The sequence below is a fragment of the Oryctolagus cuniculus genome, chromosome X, assembly GCF_964237555.1.
Source record: "Oryctolagus cuniculus chromosome X, mOryCun1.1, whole genome shotgun sequence".
NCBI lineage: Eukaryota > Metazoa > Chordata > Mammalia > Lagomorpha > Leporidae > Oryctolagus > Oryctolagus cuniculus.
Window position 1 is genome coordinate 101,682,670 of NC_091453.1, and position 22,029 is coordinate 101,704,698.

The 22,029-nt window shown below is 39.6% G+C and overlaps 1 protein-coding gene across 6 annotated transcripts in view; it reads left to right on the forward strand.

Annotated features, from left to right (window-relative positions):
- Positions 1–22,029, forward strand: part of XIAP (X-linked inhibitor of apoptosis) — a 49,749-nt gene that overhangs the window by 17,946 nt on the left and 9,774 nt on the right. For 4 of the 6 annotated variants that reach the window (XM_070066328.1, XM_008273038.4, XM_051826892.2 and 1 more), the window contains 5 exons: positions 6,462–7,370; positions 8,897–8,996; positions 10,491–10,569; positions 11,155–11,197; positions 17,854–18,054. In XM_070066328.1, the coding sequence (XP_069922429.1) occupies positions 6,494–7,370; positions 8,897–8,996; positions 10,491–10,569; positions 11,155–11,197; positions 17,854–18,054 (1,300 nt within the window). In that variant the 5' untranslated portion in view covers positions 6,462–6,493. Of the gene's footprint in view, positions 1–6,461; positions 7,371–8,896; positions 8,997–10,490; positions 10,570–11,154; positions 11,198–17,853; positions 18,055–22,029 lie in introns of those variants that run through there. The other 2 variants (XM_051826890.2, NM_001171325.1) reach the window with 2 other exon arrangements.

Consider the following 22,029-nt stretch of genomic DNA (forward strand, 5'->3'; position numbering starts at 1 on the left):
TGCTGTGTCTGTAAAGATGAACCTGCCAGATGTCCTAAACAGCACTCTGGCCTCAAAATCAGCCCTTAAGGCATTCAGATCTGGCTGAAGAGCCCATGAGAGTATTTTAGGCATGGAAAGCCAAGACACTCTGGCAAAAAAAAACAAAAACAAAAACAAAAAAAAAAAACAAACAAACACCAAACACCTAAATGAAAGATCTCTGGGAGTGAGATCCCAGTGGAAAGAACGGGGCCATCAAAGAAGGAGGTACCTTTCTCTGAAGGGAGGAGAGAACTTCCACTTTGACTATGACCTTGTCTAAACAAGATCGGAGTTGGCGAACTCAAAATGCTTCCATAGCCTTGGCAACTCATGACAAGAGCCTAGGGTGATTACTGACGCCATAAACAAGAGTGTCAATTTGTTAAGTCAAGAACAGGAGTCACTGTGCACTTACTCCCCATGTAGGATCTCTGTCTTTAATGTGTTGTACAATGTGAATTAATGCTATAACTAGTACTCAAACAATACTTTACACTTTGCGTTTCTGTGTGGGTGCAAACAGTTGAAATCTTTACTTAATATATACTAAATTGATCTTCTGTATATAAAGATAATTGGAAATGAATCTTGATGTGAATGGAATGGGAGAGGGAGTGGGAGATGGGAGGGTTGCGGGTGGGAGGGAAGTTATGGGGGGAAAAAAAACCACTGTAATCCAAAAGCTGTACTTTGGAAATTTATATTTATTTAATAAAAGTTAAAAAAAAGAAAAAAAAAGATGAACCTACAGTGAATTTCTGTGAGGACATCCATGTCTATAATAGTAAGACACAGAGCTGAGGTCTTGGGGCATACCAATGACTGTATATGGCCTTTTTTAAATGTTTGACAGAACACAACATGTCAGTTAAACGTTTTTCTTCTCTGCATGCTTGTACTATAGGCACTGTTGCTTGGTGGTTCTTTTGTGTGTTTTTAAAAGTATTTATTTCAGTCAGAGTTACATAGAGAAGGAAAGGGAGAGAGAGAGAGAGAGAGAGAGAGATCGTCCATCTGCTGGTTCACTCCCCAGTTGGCTGCAACAGCTGGAGCTGTACCAATCTGAAGCCAGGAGCCAGGAGCCTCTCCCAGGTCTCCCACATGGGTGCAGGGGCCCAAGGACTTGGGCCATCTTCTACTGCTTTCTCAAGACATAGCAGAGAGCTGGATCGGAAGTGGAGCCAGGACTTGAACAGGTGCCCATATGGGATGCTGGCACTATAGGCAGTGGCTTTACCCACTACGCCACAGCGCCGGCCCCTTGGTGGTTCTTTTGTATAAAATTCTAAGCAATGGGCTGACTATTAAAATAGCTTTATGATAATTATCATTATTTATAGGTATAAGTCTCCCCAGATGTCTACACAGCCTGCTAGAATATCAATATATAAAAATTTGTAAAACTTTTCAAAATTTCCAAGTTTTGTTCTTTCTGGCTGATGAAGTTTAGCACCAATCCTGCTTTTCACTTCTAGGATACCCTGGCAACTCCATGTCCAGTGCCACCTATCACACTGAACGGGGGCTGTCCCTCACGAGTTGGGGGTGGGGTGCTCACATATGTGTGCTGCCAGGCTGTAGCCACATGCATCTGCAAAGGCAGCTCAGGTCTGGGAATTGAGATCAACTGCTGTTCTCCTCTGGAGTGACAGGTTTCTGGAGTCATAAAGTCAGAATGCCGCTCCTGTCCTTTGAGCCTTGGCAACTTGGAATAGGGGTAATAGTGGCCAGTTTTTACCAGCACATCTGCCTATTTGCTCCTTGCTGGCACCCCAGGTGGCACATGGCCCAGGTGAGTGGTGCCTACCTGATTTTAGGTGTCAGTATTATTGAAGACATTTGGGATAAAAACATCACTTGTAATCTTAATATATTTTTCCAATTTATTAAATTAATGTCCATGTGTTTTCAAGCAGTGGCAGTCTGGTGGACATCTCATTTTGTATCTTCTCTCCCATTCAAATATCCCTTTTTCTAAAGTTTCAGAACTTTAATAGGGGCAGGAAGCATCCCATATTGGAGCACTGGTTCAGGTCCCAGCTACTCTGCTTCTGATCCAGCTTCCAGCTAATGTAGCTGGAAGGCAGCAGAAGATGGCCACCCAAGAACTTGGGTCTCTTGCCACCCATGTGAGAGATCAGCTTGGCCCAGCCCTGGCTATTGCAGTCATTTAGAGGAGTGAACCAGTAGATGGAAAAACTTTCTCTCTCTCTTTCAAATAAATAAATCTTTTTAAAAGGAAACTTTAATAATAAAAAGCTGAAGGAAATAGAAACTTTTGTATTATATGCAGATACCAGAGGTCTAAACTTTATTTTTTTTAAGATTTTTTTATTTGAGAGGCAGGGTTACAGAGAGAGGGGAGACAGAGAAAGAGAGATCTTCCATCTGCTGGTTCACTCCCCAAATGGCTGCAACAGCTGGAGCTGGGCCAATCCGAAGCCAGGAGCCAAGAGCTTCCTCCAGGTCTCCCATGTGGGCACGCAGGGGCCCAAGCACTTGGGCCATATTCCACTGCTTTCTCAGTCCATCAACAGGGAGCTAGATTGGAAGTGGAGCAGTGGGGACTTGAACTGGCACCCATGTGGGATGCTGGTGCTATAAGTGGAGGCTTAACCTACTACACCACAGAGCCATCCCCCAGAGGTCTGGGCTTTGTATGAGTCTTTGTCCCTGTCCTAATTTCCCACATTCCTGCTATATTATCCATCAGCCTCCTTTCTGTGGCTCTCTTCACAGTTGACTAGGTTAAATGTACATATGTGCATGTGTATATTAAAGCCTTCTAATATATCAGCACCTGAAAATCTCCCAAATTCCTCACAGAAACATGTACCATTGCTTGCAGCCCTTGCTTTCTGCCACTGTTGGTTTCCATAGTGCTATATTTCTGATTCCTGACTGCCTAGCTTCCTTATCCTAAAGCTTTTTTTGAAGTCTTTTCTCCTGCCTATCTATCTATGCTTAGGCGGTTCAAAGCCTGACTATGCTTTCATAGAGAAGCCTTAAATTATCTCAGCATACTTGATTAAACCCAGACCCTTTCACATCCAAAGCCTTTTTATCACTCTTCTCCGATATTCCTACCTTGCTTTCTTCTATATTCACAATTCTTATTCTGTATATATTTTCTATAAGTCATTTTCCCCACTTTCATTTCATTTACATCCCAATTTGTTTTCTACTCTTTCCCATCTCTTTTCGTGCCTTCCTCCAACCTTAAAGTTTCGGTCTTTTGTCAGTTATCTTTCTCTGTTTCACTCTTAATCTCTCTGGTAATTGTTTTCTTACCCTTCTCCAAAAGCTCACACTCTGATGTGTATGATGTGTAGTGTTCAGTTAAGTATTTCTGAATAAATATCTGCTTTTCAAAACAGTGAAATATAAGCCATTAGCATAGAAATAACTCTTGGGAAGATGAAGTCTTTTCTTGAAAGCTTCAAATAGATTCTCTTGCTTGGGTTGAATGATGGGGTTTTATCTAATAGTATTATCTGAAATGGGGTGACTACTTGAATCTCACAAAGTATCCACCATTTTGAAATGAGAATAAATCTTTGATTTTACACTTCTGCCTGTTTTGATTGACCTGAAAAATAAAGCCTGTCATATTAGAGAAGATAATTTCCATATGTTTTGGATGGTGTTGAGCATCAATTCTTGAAGATAATTACAGATTTGGAAATGTTTAATCTGGCCCCCTAGTTCATACCAAATTTCCTCTTATTGGAAGGAGAAACTCAGATCTACAAGACAAGACAATTTATTCTGTACAGCTATTGACTGTTGTAAAGCTCATCCTTGTATAGTGTTAAGATCTGGTTATAATTATATTTATTGGCCTTAATTCTGCCCACAGCTACACAGACTTTGGTTCTGTTTTTTACATGATAGTGTGTTAGATATCTTAAGGTAGTTATTCTGTCTTCGCCACCATTCCCCTCACATGTTTTTCCCATTTGGGACAAATATCCTCAGTTCTTCCAACTATTCCTCAAATGTTATAGCTTTCATCTCCCTGATTGCTCTCTAAGGACATTCAACTTTGTTAGTATCCCTTCTCAAATGTGTTTGTAACTGGAAATAATACTCAGTATGTAGCTGAATTGGATCTGGATATTACATATCTGGACTCTAACACAGCCTGAAGTTGCTGTAAATTTTTTTTAGCAGTGATGTAATGTTGGCTCATAATGAATTTGTAATTAACTAAAATCCCAAAGTTTTAAACTGGAATTTGCCTTGACACGCCTTCTTTCTAAACCCAGTCTCTGTCTTCCTTTAGTCTTGCAGTAGATTTTTTCTTTGAACCTTAACTTTTTTGGTCATCCAGCTTATTATGCTAATTCAACAAAGAGCCTTAAAGCTAATATCAGATTGTTTTCAGAAATCTGGGAAGTGATAATTAATCAGAAGTCATGGAGAGTATATTCTTTTTTTAAGCATTTATTTATTTATTTGAAAGTCAGAGTTCCACAGAGAGAATGAGAGACAGAGAGAAGTCTTCATCTGCTGGTTCACTCCCCAATTGGTGGCAGAGCTGCGCCGATCGAAAGCCAAGAGCTTCTTCTGGGTCTCCCACACGGGTGAAGGGGCCCAAAACCTTGGGCTGTCTTCTATTGCTTTCCCAGGCCATATAAGAGAGCTGGATGGGAAGTGGAGCAGCTGGGACTCGAATTGGTACCCATATGGGATTCCGGCACTGCAGGTGGCGGCTTTACTCTCTGCGCCACAGCACTGGCCCCAAGAGATTATATTCTAAAAGTTGTTGTATATAAATCAGCTCTTGAAGTAAATGTGAATTAATACCACTGTAAATTGACAAGGCCAGGAAAGACTGTAGTTCGTTAGCAGCTTGGAAGAGAGAAACCTTGTGTTGAGTATTACAGCAAGAGATATGATGTTCTAAGACATATTGTGCCGACACAATGCCAAAAGACTTGGATAATTCTTCTCAGGAAATCAATGCACATATGAAGTAGAGACAAGAGTTGTGACCATTCTTTTATTTTGCATTTGGCAAGCATAGACTGATCACAGTATCAGATAATTCTGATGCTGTGGGAGATTCAGGAGAGCCAGGTTTTCCCCATAGCTAGAGTGACAACATAGTCTGTTTTGCCTGGAGCAACTCTGATTTATGCAGCATTGGTAACATTGTTTTTCATGCCACCCTTTTCACAACCTAACCAGTTCCTTTTAGTATTTTATCTGAGTTAAGTATCACACAGATATAATTTGGAAGCTATGGTTAGACTGAAACAGGACTTCTGTGACATTTGAGCAGAGTGTTATTTGACGAAGGAAAATTGATAGCAAAACTCTGCAAGTAAGGTCTGTGGATATTTGGGATTTTTCCTGAGCCACCCTCTAGAGGGCAATAGTATATGCTCATACATGGGGTCTTCAAAAAGTTATTGGAAAAATGTGTGTTATGAAAAAACTATACATGGATTTAAATTTTTTGCACTAAAATAAACTTTTATTTTAAATTATTTGTTTATTTAATTATTTGAAATATAATGAAAGCAAGGTAGATAGAGCTTCCACTTGCTAGTTTACTTCCCAGATGCCTGCAGTGGCTGAGGAGTCCCCAGCAGGGAGCCAGGCTATCAATCCAGGTCTCCTACCTGAGGGACAGGGACCCAGATACTTGGGCTGTCTCCTAAGGTCTGCAATGGCAGGAAGCTAGAACAAGGAGCTGGAGCTGGGGCACAAATCCAGGTATTCTGATGTAGGATGTGGCATCCTAACTGGTGGCTTAACCCCTAAGCCAAATACCCACCCCAACTGATGTTTAATTCCTCTTTTCCATGAACCCTTTGAAGTGCTTTTATGTATCTAATCAGTTCTAAGAAAAAAGTGTATTTGTTGTTTATGATGAAAGTCAAAAACATTGGATATTCTTAAAGAATATGTAAGAAAGAGTATTGTCAGTAAAAGCTACTTTTTGCTAACCAAAGGCATATAGAAATTAATTCATTAACATTCTGAACATACATTTTTTAAACTGAACTTTGATACCTTGAATGTATAATGATTCATTATAACAATTATGCATAGACTTTAAGAATCTACATGTTTTATGCTTCTTTAATGTCTTCCCTAATTAATGATTTTACATGGCTAACAGTTATAATATATTCTACATCACATAGTTTCCACATTTATGTAAAATAAGCTCTTAAAATTAATAGCTCTGTTCTACTACTTAAATAGTACTTTCCTGAGAAAGAGAAAACAAAAGTGCCAGATTTTACTTTGTGACGTGAATTATGTGGTAATATAGAGCTATACTATTTAGAATTTAGAATGTTTCTTGGAGTTTGTTTAATTATCTTTGTGTCTTCAGTAGATAATTTGTTAGTTTCTAATATCGAAAGTATATTGCTTGTGTTTCACATTTTGGATTTCCTAATGTAATGTTCTCTTTTTAGAAAAGGTGGACAAGTCCTATTTTCAAGAGAAGATGACTTTTAACAGTTTTGAAGGATCTAAAACTTGTGTACCTGCAGACATCAATAAAGATGAAGAATTTGTAGAAGAGTTTAATAGATTAAAAACTTTTGCTAATTTTCCAAGTAGTAGTCCTGTTTCAGCGTCAACACTGGCACGAGCAGGTTTTCTTTATACTGGTGAAGGAGACACTGTGCGATGCTTTAGTTGTCATGCAGCAGTAGATAGATGGCAATATGGAGACTCAGCAGTTGGAAGACACAGGAAAGTATCCCCAAATTGCAGATTTATCAACGGCTTTTATTTTGAAAATAGTGCTGCACAATCTACAAATCCTGGTGTCCAGAATGGTCAATACAAAGGTGAAAACTACCTGGGAAACAGAAATCATTTTGCTTTAGACAGACCATCTGAGACTCACGCAGACTATCTTTTGAGAACTGGACAGGTTGTAGATATATCAGACACCATATACCCAAGGAACCCTGCCATGTGTAGTGAAGAAGCTAGATTAAAGTCATTTCAGAACTGGCCAGACTATGCCCACCTAACCCCCAGAGAGTTAGCTAGTGCTGGGCTCTACTACACAGGTATTGATGATCAAGTGCAATGCTTTTGTTGTGGTGGAAAACTGAAAAATTGGGAACCTTGTGATCGTGCCTGGTCGGAACATAGGCGACACTTTCCTAATTGCTTCTTTGTTTTGGGCCGGAACGTTAATATTCGAAGTGAATCTGATGTTGTGAGTTCTGATAGGAATTTTCCAAATTCAACAAATCCTCCAAGAAATCCAGCCATGGCAGATTATGAAGCACGGATCATTTCTTTTGGGACGTGGATATACTCAGTTAACAAGGAGCAGCTTGCAAGAGCTGGATTTTATGCTTTAGGTAAACTTTATTATAAAACCAGTAAATAACTTTCCCACTATCCCAGGGCTTCTTAAAAGTAAATATATGCCTGTAGTCCCCTGAATTGGTAAAGATTTAGATGTAAGCTGACATCATTAATTAAATCAGAATTATCCTGTGGACTTTTATATTGATTCTGTTAATGTAACTACTGAATATGTGAAGAAGACCACTATATTATGAGTCTTGTTTATCTTGTAGATGTTGTATTTGGAAGCTGCTGTGTACCATGCCTTATTGTTTTATTTTTTTTAAGATTTATTTATTTGAAAGTCAGAGTTACACAGAGAGAAGGAGAGGCAGAGAGAGAGAGAGGTCTTCCATCCGCTGGTTCACTCCCCAGTTGGCTGCAACAGCCAGAGCTGTGCCGATCTGAAGTCAAGAGCCAGGAGATTCTTTCGGGTCTCCTATGTGGGTACAGGGGCCCAAGGACTTGGGCCATCTTCTGCTGCTTTCCCAGGCTGTAGCAGAGAGCGGGATCGGAAGTGGAGCAGCCCGGGCTTGAACAGGTGCCCATATGGAAAGTTGGCACTGCAGGTGGTGGCTTTACCTGCTGTGCCACAGTGCCGGCCCCATACCTTATTTTTTTAAAGATTTATTTATTTATTTATTTGAAAGAGTTACACAGAGAGAGAAGGAGAGCCAGAGAGAGAGAGAGGGAGAGATCTTCCATCCACTGGTTCACTCCCCAATTGGTCGCAACAGCCAGAGCTGTGCTGATCCGAAGCCAGGAGCCAGGAGCTTCCTCCAGATCTCCCACGCGGGTGCAGGGGCCCAGGGACCTGGGCCATCTTCTATTGCTTTCCCAGGCCATAGCAGAGAGCTGGATCGAAAGTGGAGCAGCCAGGACTAGAACCGGCGTCCGTATGGGATGCTGGCACTGCTGGCAGAGGCTTTACCCACTACACCAGCCCTGCCTTAATGTTTTAAATGAATGCTTTTCAAGTGGACTGCTGTAGACATACTGGCAAGGGCCATCAATGTGATGGTTTCCAGGGATATTTAAAAAAATCATAGTGTATCTGACCCATTTATTTAATGATTAAATAGAGCCCAAAACAAATATATCAGTTATTTCTAAGTATTTTATTTATAGAGTGTCATAGTAATCTTGAAGACATGTTTACTGTCCTGTAGCGTAACCTTAGAGAAATGTATAATTTCTTTGTGTCTAACTTTATTAATACTTAGAAGATAACTTATTTTGAAGTTTCACATTTTGATAAAGTAGATGTAATAATGATGGCCCAAATGACATACATTGAAAATAATGTTAACAATTATAGTTTTCAACATAAAAATTGGGCAGTTTTATTTTTGTCTTCTGTAAAATACCTCAGATTGAATCTATTACTTAGATGTGAATTTGAGTATCTTCTTTTAAGTGATGATTTTTTTCTTCATGTAATTTAGATGTGGCTAACATTCAGGTGTTAAAATGGGTATTTTTGTGTGAAATTCTAATATGCACAAATATGTGTATTTTTCCTTGTGTGTTTTCTTAGGTGAAGGTGATAAAGTAAAGTGCTTTCACTGTGGAGGAGGGCTAACTGATTGGAAGCCCAATGAAGACCCTTGGGAACAACATGCTAAGTGGTATCCAGGGTAAGATATTTAATTGTTCATTCAGTAGCAGGCAAGAAGGGCAGCATGTAATGGGAAGACTTGAGTTACTTTTCACCTCAACTATTCTTGCTTTTACTCTGGCTCAAAATTTGCACCAAGGGTATAAAAATGGGGTCACCTACTTTTTATAGGGCAAAAAACCCACCTACGCCTTCTCTGGTGACCAAAGCATTCATTCCTTAGGTATCATATCTATGACATCCAGATTATTCCACTTCTAAACACCAAATTAGGAAATGTACACTTTTTGTTGTTTTTGGAAGTAAGTTCTTTATCTTGGGCACAAGAGAGCCTATGTTGCCACGGAGATTCCTTAAGAAGCCATCAGCCCTTAGGAAATATTAATGAATCTCATTGATTCTAAGATAAAGTTGTTCCTATTTTAAGATCTCTGAAATCAGGACATATTTGGTGGTGGATCATAATTTAATTGGCAGCAGTTTTAGTTACAACGGTAATAATCATGCTTCTTACAATCAGTGGCATCTTAGGATGATGACATACCCTAAATGTCCCTTTGTCATCTTTTCAGTTTGTATACAAGTGATGTGAATTTCTGACCTTCCAAGTAATACAACTTCAGAGTGATCATTTGAAAAGAAAACTTAGCCTTAAACAGCCTTAAAAGGAAAGTTTAAAAAGCATAAGTAATTATTTTTAAACATCCAATTGGATAATCCTCTAAATAAAATCTGTTAAGGGGCAGGTGTTTGGTGAACTAGTCAAGTTGCTATTTGAGACACCCGTATCCCATATTGGAGTGGCTAGTTAGAGTCCCAGCTACTTTGCTTCTGATCCAGCTTCCTGCTAAAGTACTACACCCTGGGAGGGCAGCAAGATGATGGCTTAAGTACTTGGGTCCTTGCCACCCATGTTGGGAGACCCATATGCAGTTCTAGGCTCCCGGCTTTGGCCTGGCCCAACCTTGGAATTCGGAGAGTTAAGCATCAGATAGATCTCTCTATTTTATCTTTCAGATAAAATGAAAATAAATAAATTTGAATAGAAAGAACTAAGTCCTTTTAAAAAATAAAAATAGAGCTCAATTTTTTTTCAACAAAGAAATTGAAATAATACTTTTTTTAGATTTTTAGTTTTTTTTTTAACAGATTTCGAAGATACAATTCTAAGAACAGTGATACTCCCTTCTTCCCTCCCTCTTCTTTTCTTTCTTTGTTTTTTTTTAATCTTAACTACAACTTTTAAAAAAATAGAAGTGCTAATTTAGTAACTTGCTTAAAAGTTGAAAGTTCTCAGTTGATTTTTTTGACAACTAACTTAGCATAAGTAACATAGAAAAGGAACTTTTTTTTCTTAAAACAGTTGGATAGGGAATTGGGTAACATTTATTTTGTGACTCCTTAGAAATACTTAAGACCAAGTTAATGGAATTAATATAATGGGGATTTTTATCTTTACGTAGGCTTTACTAATTTATCAACTACGAAGGTTTAATCTTGTTTAATTCTTTAGGTGTAAATATCTATTAGAAGAGAAAGGACAAGAATATATAAACAATATTCATTTAACTCATTCACTTGAGGAATCTCTGGTAAGCCCCATATTGTATAATTTCCAGATATGTCATTTGTTTTGGAATTATTTCTTCATGTAAAATTCATAGTATGGGATTGTAAATTATGATATATTGCACTTTAAGAGGGAGAATTTGAAGAGTTTTTCTTAATCTGAAACATATTTGTGAAATTACATTTTTGTATAATGTGCTTTGTGCTCATAAATAGTTTTAACCTTTTTTCAGACAGTATTTAAAACCCCAAAAATCTAAATTGGTAGGAGGAACTGGTGTGGCTAAGGAATCAGTTAATGTGTGAAAAGAACCCTGAACTACAGTAGGAGACCTAGAGTTGCTACAGTGGACCTACCATTACTGTAATGCCTCTATAAAGTTATTTAATCTCCCTGGGCTTCAGCTTCTTGTTTTTAAGATGAAAATAGATTGGATTAGGTAGTCTTTGAACATCTTTCTAGTTCTATCAGTCTTATGCATCTTATAAATATTCGTATTTTGAATTAGAATAAAGCAAATTTATTTCAAATTAATGATTAGCTTTGCAAATTGTGATAATTGCCTTCTATCAAAAAATTCTAACTTAAATTCATATTTATATTTTAGGCAAGAACTGCTGAAAACACACCATCACAAACTAAAAGAATTGGTAAATAAAATAAATACACTTTTAATGTCTCTGCCAGTTTTATTTTTTGTTCTTTTTTATATAGTTATTTATAGGAAGGAAAAATAAGCATATTTTTTCAGTCACCACAGTTTATGTACTTGAAATGAGATTGCTACAAATTTAATGAAATGCTTTTAAATTTAAGTCATATTTATGTATTAAGAACATTAATATGGTGGCAGGCATTGTGGCAAAGTAGGTTCAGCTGCCATTTAGGATGCTTTCATCCCATATTGGAGTGCTGGTCAAGTCCCAACTGCTCTGTACTTCTAATCGAGCTTCTTGTTAATATACCTGGGAGGCAGTGGATGAAGGACCTAGTGCTTGGGCTCCTGCCATCTATGTTGGAGATCCAGAAGGAGTTTCTGACTCCTGGCTTCAGCCTGGCTATTGCGGGCATTTGGGGATGAACTAACAGATGGAAGATATCTCTCTCTCTCTCTGACTTCTGTTCTCTCTGTCGCTCATCTTTCAAATACATCCATACATAAAATCTTGGGGGAAAAACGTTAATATGGCCACTGGATGGGTTTTCTTTGTTCAGGAGGATCCAGCTATAGGCTGTCCCATCACCATTTCTCTTAAAAATCACAAAAGAAAGGGTAAGGAGTATTTCTATCCCTGGGACTCCTTACGTAGGCTGAGATCATAAACCCAGTGTTATGCTATGTACTGTCACCAGGATCAGCCCTAAGCCATTTACTTCTACGTACCATACCACCTTTGTGCCTTCCCTAGCTTCTTCACAGAGGGGTAAGGTTTTACTTGTTTAGCTCATACTACATTAAAAGAGGTAGAAATGTTTTGTTTATTTATTTATATTAAAAAACCAGAGAGACATAGCTGCCATCTGCAGCGTCACTCCTCTAATGTCTGTGACAGCCAGGCCCAGAGCCAAGAGCTGGGAAGTCAACTGAGGTCTCCCACATGGGCAGTAGGTACCCAACTGCTTGATCAACTTGCTGCCTCCCAGGGTCCGCATTGACAGGAAGTCAAGAATCTAACCCAGGCACTTGAATATGAGACATGGACATCCCAACTGGAGTCCCAACCACTATGCTAAAAGCCTATACATAGGTTGAGGTTTTTTATCACCAAGACTGTTTACTCATCATAGACATCCTTAAAAGCCAGAAAGTGGGCAGAAAAGCACATTGCGTTAAGCAAAAGATACTGTTATTCCCACAATGAAGAAGTCGAGAGTCAAGTTAAGAAACCTATGCACAGCCACATAACAAATCAGTGGAACCAGGACTGTAAACAAGGTTTTCTGAGTCCTACATTACACAGCAAATCTCATTTTCAAAATAGACATCATGTTTTAAAAATAGTAGAAAATTTAATTAAGAATAAGTTGACTGACTCCCTGCTAATACTGTTATAGAATCATTTATTTAGTACCTTAAGGATTACAAGGCAAGAGTATCTATATCTGTCTATCTATACTACACACACACACACACACACACACAAATGTATTTGAACAGAGCTGCTTTATTATTCAATATGGGTTGTATAATGGGCATAAACAATGCAGTTTAAAAAATAATTTAGCCTATATCTTTCAAGTTATTCAGAAACAAAGATTCTATAATACTTGTTAATTCTTTTTTGATATTTAATGATATAATGCATACTATTCTTTTTCTGATTAATGTGACTCTTCCAGCTTACAATTAATGCTTTTAAATTGAGATAAATATCACCATTATAAAGAGTATAATTCAGTGGCTTTTAGTATATTCATGAGGTTGTGCAACCATTGCTCTGTTTGATTGTAGAGCATTGCCATTGCTCCAAAAAGAAGCCCCACAATCCACACAACAGCAGTCATTCTCTATACTACCCCTGCCCCTAGGCCCAAGCATCTGCTAATGTACTGTCTATGGATTTGCCTATTCTGGACATTTATTATAAGTGGAATCACACAATATGTGGTTTCAAGATTTGTCTATATGGTAGTGTATATATTCTGTTGTATGATAATATCACATTTTGTTTATTCATTTGTCAGTTGATTGCCATTTGACTTGCTTCTACTTTTTTGTTTTTAAAGATTTGTTTATTTGAAAGTCAGAGTTACACAGAGAGAGGAGAGGCAGAGAGAGAGAGACAGAGAGAGTCTTCCATCTGCTGGTTCAATCCCCAATTGGCCACAACGGCCGGAGCTGTGCTGATCTGAAGCCGGGAGCCAGGAGCTTCTTCTGTGTCTCCCACGCGGGTGCAGGGGCCCAAGGATTTGGGCCATCTTCTACTGCTTTCCCAGGGTAGCAGCAAGAGAAGGGGGAAGGAGGAAGGGAATATCATTATGTTATTAGAATTGTATCTACAAAGCACATTGAATTGATTAAAAACTAATTAAAATTTTAAAAAATTAAATCAAAAAAGAAGCTATTGCCTAATTGATTACAAAGGTTTGCACCTGTATTTTTTTCTAAGAACAGTTCTATGGTGTTAGCTTTTCAGATATTTGATCATTTTGAGTTAATTTTTGTTTATTTTGTCAGGTCGTGGGACAAAGGGGATCTATTTCTCTTTCATGTGGATATCCAGTTGTCCCTGCTTTTAGCTTTTAGGAAGTTTCATTTGAGATACCTGTAGGGTATTCAAATAGGAAGATAATAAAGTCTTGAATTCATATAAGTGAGGGTAAGATGGTGATGGTAGGTGAAGTGCCTGGAAAGATTATTTAAAAAGGATCCATGAAGGAATGGAGGGGAGCAACTAATACCTAATCAGGTGGACAGAAGTAAAGGAGCCAGCAAAACAGACTTGAAAAAATCAAGTCAGAGGTAGAAGAAGTAGGGAAAAGCAATGTCAAGCTATTCTCTGGACATTACCTTGAAATCTCAAATTCAGTATCTTTAGAAACCACTTTTTAGCTTAATGGTTGAGATGCCAGTTACGATGTCCCCGTCCCATGTTATGATACCTGGGTTTGATATCCAACTCCAGCTCTTGACTCTAGCTTCCTGCTAATGCAGACCTGGGTGTCAGCAGTGCTGACTCAAGTAATTGGCTTCCTGCTACTCACATGAGAGACTTGGTTTGAATTCCTGGCTCCCAACTTTGGCCCCAGCCCTGGCTATTACAGGCATTTAGGGAATGAACCAGAAGATAGAAGCTTTCTTTCTGCCTCTCAAATAAATAAAGAACATTTCAAAGCCACTCAGACTGAATTCAGTCCACTTCTTTTATTTGTGTATTGGTTAATAGTACCATAGTTCACAGTATTGTCCAGTAATTTGAGTTATTCTAAACTCTTTACTCTCCTTAATTCCTCCACATTTAATTAATCACCATGTCTGATAGGTTCCACCTTTATAACACTGTCTGAAATCTATCCCCTCCTCACTGATTCTGCATAGTTCAGGCCCTTATTTTTTTTTAATCTGGACTGTTGTAGTAATGTTTTAACTGAATCTTTGTCTGCATTGTGAGTATCACCTCCCAACCAAGATTTTCTTTATCAAACACAAATCTTAAGTTGCTTTATTACCTAGAAAAATCTTTTCTACCTAGCATATAATGTTCCTTATAATCAAATCCCTACATCTCTCCCTTTCCAGTTTCCTTTTAAAGAAAATTTTTATACAGAGAGAAAGAGAGATCTCTTCCATCTACTGTTTATTCCCCCAGATTCCTTCAAAAGCTTATGCTGGGCCAAGCTGAAACCAGGAACCAGATCTTTTTTTTTTTTTTTAAAGATTTTATTTATTTATTTGAGAGGTAGAGTTACAGACAGTGAGAAACAGAGAGAAAGGTCTTCCTTCCATTGGTTCACCCCCAAAATGGCCGCCACAGCCGGCGCTGTGCCGATCTGAAGCCAGGAGCCAGGTGCTTCCTCCTGGTCTCCCATGCAGATACAGGGCCCAAGCACTTGGGCCATCCTCCACTGCCCTCCCGGGCCACAGCAGAGAGCTGGACTGGAAGGGGAGCAGCCGGGAATAGAACCCGGTGCCCATATGGGATGCCAGCGCCTCAGGCAGAGGATTAGCCAAGTGAGCCATGGCACCAGCCCCCCTTTTGTTTGTTTTTAACCTGTTTGTTTTTAACAGATTTATTTATTTATTTGAAAGGTAGATTTACAGAGAGGCAGAGGCAGAGAGAGAGAGAGGTCTTTCATCCTCTGGTTCATTCCCCAAGTGGCTGCAATGGCTGGAGCTGGGCCATCCCAAAGCCAGGAGCCAGGAGCAGGGTCCCTAGGACTTGGGCCATCCTCCACTGCTTTCCCAGGCCATAGCAGAGAGCTGGATTGGAAGTGGAACAGCCAGGACTGGAACCGGTGCCCATATGAGATGCTGGCACTGCAGGTGGCGGCTTTACCTGCTAGGGCACAGTGCCGGCCCTAGGATCCAGATCTTAATGCAGTCTCTGCTGCCTCCTAGGATGTGCATTAGCCAGAATCTGTAATCAGAAGTGGAGCCAGGGCTTGAACCCATATGGGATGTGAATGTCCTAAGCGATGTGTCTTAACCACTGTGCCAAACACATGCCCCAAAGCCTCCTCTCTTTTACTTCTAAATTTTATTTATACCTTGGTTTGAAAGTCAGAGGAGGAGAAAGAGAACTCTTCCATCCACTGGTTCATTCTCCAAATGTGCACAACAGCCTGGAGTAGGCCATGCTGAAGCTAAAGAGCCAGGAACTCCAATTCAGGTTTCCTAAATAGGTGGCAGGAACCCAAGTATTTGGGCCATCATCTGTTGTCTCCCAGGCACTTTAACAAGGAGCTATATTGAAAGCAAAGGTGGGACTCAGTTCCAGGCACTCCAGTACAAGATGCAGGCATCTCCAAGCAGTGGCTTAACCTGCTGTGCCACAATGCCCGCTCTAGCCTCCTCTGTTTTAAAAAGCATATCAAGGTATAATATACATAAAGTAATTCTTAAAATTTATTAATTTATTTGAAAGGCAGAGTGACAGAGATGGAGAGGCAAAGAGCTTCCATTTGCTGGTTCACTCCCCAAATGCCCATAACTACCGAGGCTGGGCCAGACCAAAGCTAGGATCCAGGAACACCATCTGGGTCTCCCACATAGGTGGCAGGAACCCAAGTACATGGGTCATCCTCTGCTGCCTTCCAGGTACATTAGCCAGGAGCTTGGATATGAGTGGAGGCAGGACTCCATCCCAAGCAGCAGCTTAACCTAGTGTGTCGCAATATCCACCCCTAGTGAAGTACTAAAAGTGTACTAATCTTAACTTTTCAACTCAGTAAATGTTAGTACACACACACACACATACTGTATAATCATCACTCAGATAAAGATATAGAACATTTCTACCAACCCAGAGAATTCCTTTAGCCACCTTTCCAATTAATACCCACCCCCAAGTCATATTCTACCTTTTGTTACCATCAGTTCACTTGACATATTACCATAGATGAATTGTGAATTTCCTATAGGTAGAATCATGTAGTGTATACTCTTTTGTTCCAGTTCATCATTGTGGTGACATTTTGCTCATCATAGCTAAAAGGTTCACCCATGTTGTCCATGACGTGTTCACCCATGTTGTTGTGTTTTTGCTGTGTGGAGTTTGAATATACCACAGTTTATGTATCTACTCGTCTGATGATGGACATTTGAGTTGTTTCTAGTTTGGGGCTATTGTAAATAATACTGCTATGGACCGGCGCCACAGCTCAATAGGCTAATCCTCCACCTGCGGCGCCGGCATACTGGGTTCTAGTCCCGATCGGGGCACCGGATTCTGTCCTGGTTGCCCCTCTTCCAGGCCAGCTCTTTGCTGTGGACTGGGAGGGCAGTGGAGGATGGCCCAAGTCCTTGGGCCCTGTATCTGCATGGGAGACCAGGAGAAGCACCTGGCTCCAGGCTTCGGATCAGCACGGTGTGCCAGCTGCAGCGGCCATTGGGGTGTGAACCAATGGAACAAAGGAAGCCCTTTCTCTCTGTCTCTCTCACTGTCCACTCTGCCTGTCAAAAAAAATAATAATAATACTGCTATGAATATTCTTGTGCATGTCTTTGCTGGAGATATGCACTCATTTTTTAATACCCAAGAGTCGAATTGATGAGTCAGACATTATAAGTCTCCTCTCTTAGACCAGTACACATCCTGTAGTCCTTCTTTGAGTATAATAAAAGTGAGTTCCAATTAACATTCTTGCCTTATCTAGTCCCAACCCCCTCAGCTGTAGAAACTAAGTTTGAGAGCCGGGAAACTGTTATGTTCAAGGTCACTGACTGGAATTTCTTATGGTTTTTCAAAAGAATTGCTAGTGACTGGGTAACAACATCCACTCTTTAAGTGTACCTTAGCTGTTAATGAGTGTAGCTGATTTGAAAACAAATTCAGATTTTCAAAGAGAATAACCTTTTTCTTATTTTACCTTATCTTGCAGTTTTATCACAGTTTTTATTACCTTATCTTGCAGTTTTATCACAGTCTTTATTCTCATTATGTTTATAACTAATTGTAAGATTCTGAAAGTGTTCATTCAGTGTCTGAATATTTAAAAAAAATTCTTCACAAAGCAGCTTTGGTTTGCTGGCTTGTTTTTGTTTTCTAGTTAATTTTTCTTTATAACTATATTTTGTTCTGAAGTTGTGTTGATAAAATAATTGTTAAAAGTCTATATTCTTTTTCCTCACCAATTTTTATTTCAGATGATACCATCTTCCAAAGTCCTATGGTACAAGAAGCTATACGAATGGGATTCAGTTTCAGGGAGATTAAGAAAATAATGGAGGAAAAAGTTCAGATGTGTGGGAGCAACTATAAATCACTTGAGGTTCTGGTTGCAGATCTAGTGAATGCTCAGAAAAGCAGTACACAAGACGAATCAAGTCAGACTTCATTACAGAAAGGTACGCATGACTTTTTAAAAAGCAAGAAAAGTCCTAACAGCACTTCATTATGGATAGTATCTTATATAACTTTGTGGCCCTTCCTTTTCCTCCTTTCACATTCTCCTTAGGGTAAACATTTTCTAATTTTTTATTATGAAAAATGGTAAGCATACACAAAAGTGGAGAGAATAATATAATAAGCTCTCATATACCCATCAACCAGCTAAAATAATTATTAACTCCTACAGTCCTGTTTTATATCTTCCCCCAACTGTTTTTGCCACAGTATTGTCTATAAAAACTTCAATATATATCCAGCAAACAACGACTACTTTTTTTTAATTTTTAAATTTATTTGAAAGGTAGAGTTAGAGAGAGAGGAATCTTCTGTCGCTGGTTCACTCCCCAAATGGCTGCAATGGCTGGGGCTAGTTCAGGTGGAAGCCAGGAGCCAGAAACTCCATCCAGTTCTCTAATGTAGTAGCAGGAACCTATGTTCTTGGGCTGTGTTCTGCTGCTTTCCCAGGTAATTAGCAAGGAGCTGGATCAAAAGTAGAACAGCCAGGACTCAAATCAGCACCCTCCAGGGATGCCAGCATCATGGGTGGTGGGCCAACCCGCTGTACCACAGTGCTGGCCCCTGGCAGGGACTTTATTTTAAAATTTTTGCTTTATTGACTTGAAAGGCAGAGAGACACACAGAGCACCTATTTGCTGGTTTACTCCTCAAATGCCTACAATAGCTGGGGCTGGGCCAGGTCAAAGCCAGGAATCAGCAACACAATCCAGGTCTCCCATGTGTGTGGCAGGGACCAAACCAATTGAGCCATTGTTAGCTGCCTCCTATGGTATACAATTACCAGGAAGCCGGAATTGGGAATGGAGCCAGGACTCATACTTAGGCACTCCAGTATGGGCTGCAGGCACATCCCCAGCAGTGTCTTAACCACTGTGACAAATGCCTGCCCCAGGACTTTTTTTTAAAGAATTGATTAATATATTAGATTTCCAGGTTCACAATAGTTGTATGATAATTACTACAACACAATTCTCAGGTTACTGTGATATTAATACAAAAGGAACAGATTCAGTATAGTTAATAGAATTCTAAGAATATAATGATACTTTGTTCCTTTCCCCTTTCTTTCTCTTTTAGTTTTTGAAATAATATATTTTTAATTTACGTTATAGTCAAAGGCTTAATGCTCTACTAAATAAAGACCAGGAGTTGTTTATTTTTAAAGTGTTGCTTTAACACACTGTATGTTAGTGTGCTCTGGATGATAGAGTAAAATACCATATATTGGGTGGCTTAAAGAAAAGAGATTTATTTCTCACAGTTCTGGAGGTTGGGAATTCCAAGATGAAGGTTCTCAATGAGGACCCCTTCCTGGCTTACAGGCTACCTTCTTCCTATGTCCTTACTTGGGGAGAGGGAAAAGAGGTGAGCACATAAGCATTCTGGTCTCTTTCTCTAATTTATAGAGACCCTAATTGCATCATGGGGGTCTTATCTCATGAGCTCATCTCAACCTGCTTACTACCCAAACACTGAACCAAGATACTATCACATTGAGGAGTAGGTCTTCAACATACAAATTTGGGGGATACAAACATTCAGTCTAAACATAACAAAATTAACAGTAATTCCATATTATCTGAAACCCAGTTGGTTTTAATTTTCTCTTTTAAATAGTTGATTTGTGCTAACCAGGAGAGTGAGTTTATGCTCTACTTTAGGCAAAGAACAACAGAGGCTACTTTGTATTATTATATGTCAAATATTTGGTTTTGTAGTTCAAAGAGTTTGGTTTTTGAGTGTTCTGCAGGTCTTCATGTGTAACCTACATATGGGTGATATTAATGATTTGAAAGAATGGCACCCTGATAGTATAAATTATATATAGAAAGTATATTAAGGGACCAGCGCTATGGCATGGCAGGTAAATCCGCCACCTGCAGTGCCGGCATCCCATATGGGCACCGGTTCAAGTCCTGGCTGCTCCACTTCAGATCCAGCTCTCTGCTATGGCCTGGGAAAGCAGCAGGAGATGGCCCAAGTCCTTGGGCCCCTGCACTCACGTGGAGGACCAGGAGCAGGCTCCTGGCTCCTGGCTTCTGATTGGCACAGTTCCGGCTATTGCAGCCAGCTGGGGAGTGAACCAGCTGATGGAAGACCTCTCTCTCTGCCTCTCCTTCTCTCTCTGTGCAACTCTGACTTTCAAATAAATGAATAAATCTTTAAAAAAAATATACGTATATAGGGGCTGGTGTTGTGGCTTAGCAGGTAAAGCATCCCATATGGGTGCCGGTTTGAGTCCCGGCTGCTCCACTTCCATCCAGCTCTCTACTATGGCCTGGGAAAGCAGTGGAAGATGGCCCAAGTCCTTCCCTGCACTGGAATGGGAGACCGGAAGAAGCTTCTGGCTCCTGGCTTCGTATCAGCTCAGCTCTGGCCAATATGGCCATCTGGGGAGTGAACCAGCGGATGGAAGTCAGTCTCTCTCTCTTTCTCCTTGCCTCTCTCTCTGCCTTTCTCTCTGCCTCTGCCTCTCTATAATTCTGCCTTTCAAATAAAAAAAAAATAAATCTTTTAAAAATATATATACATAAATATGCATTTCTATGAACTTTTTGAAGACCCTCCATATGAGTTCCTCCTTTAAGGATATATACATATATCCTTGTTTATAGTAAATATAAACATATTTATATTTATAAAATACAGTGCTTGCCAGCAGCATTAATAAAGAAGAGGTTTCTTTATTATTTAAAGATTTATTTATTTATTTGAAAGTCGGAGTTACACAGAGAAGGAGAGGCAGAGAGAGAGGTCTTCCATCCTCTGGTTCACTCCCCAATTGGCTGCAACGGCCAGAGCTTCGCGGATCCAAAGCCAGGAGCCAGGAGCTTCCTCCAGGTCTCCCATGCAGGTGCAGGGGCCCAAGGACTTGGGCCATCAAGAAGAGGTTTCAAACTGAATATTTTTTGTGTACTTCATCCATAATCTTTGTTCTCTAAGCTTTTGACTATCTTCTCCCAAAAGATAAGAATTCTTCTCCTGGTACTAATGAATATAAAAGGTTACTCATTTTAACACTTTAAAGCCCCTTTTTAAAAACTTCAGTTTATTTGATATATTTTGAAACATTCAGATAATTGCATAAGTCATTAAGTAGTGTGAACATTAATGATAGCTGAAATTACATTAGTTGATATAAAGATTCAATAGGAAGCCTACAACTTTTTCCTTATAGATGTATTTATTAAAACTTATAGAAGGGGGCCAGCACTGTGGCATAGAAGGTTAAGCCTCTGCCTGCATTGCTGGCATCCCTTATGGGTGCCAGTTCGAGTCCTGGCTGCTCTACTTCCAATCCAGCTCTTTGCTGTGGCCTGGGAAAATAGAAGTTGGCCCAAGTGCTTGGGCCCCCTGCACCCAAATGGGAGACCTGGAAGAATCTCCTGGTTCCTGGCTTCAGCGTGGCCCAGCCCTGGCCATTGCAGCCATTTGGGAAGTGAACCTGCAGAAGGAAGATCACTTGCTCGCTCTCTCTCTCACTTTCTCTCTCTCTCATTCTCTCTCTGGATCCCTGCCTTTCAGATAAATAAATCTTTTTTTAAAAAATTACAGACATTTCACTTCATAAAATAAACCATTTATTTAGTAATTTTTCTGGTACTAGAAATACAAGCAATTATTTTTCATTTTCCCCTGCATCTTAAACATAAGTCAGACTTAATTAAGTTTGTAAGGTGTTAGTTTTTATATCTAAGTGTTGTTTGCAACAGAAGGATTTAGCAAGTTGGAATAGGAAGAGAAGGGACAGAGTGCATTAAGGAGGATATCTTTTCTCTGTCCAAAGGGAGTCTGTAGGGTTCTTATTATCATTGAGACTACAAACTGGGATGGTGTAGGAAGGAGGGCCTAAGCAAATGGTAGCTCTCAGGGGCAGATGTTGGGCCCATCAGTGTGCCGACTTCTTAGTCTCA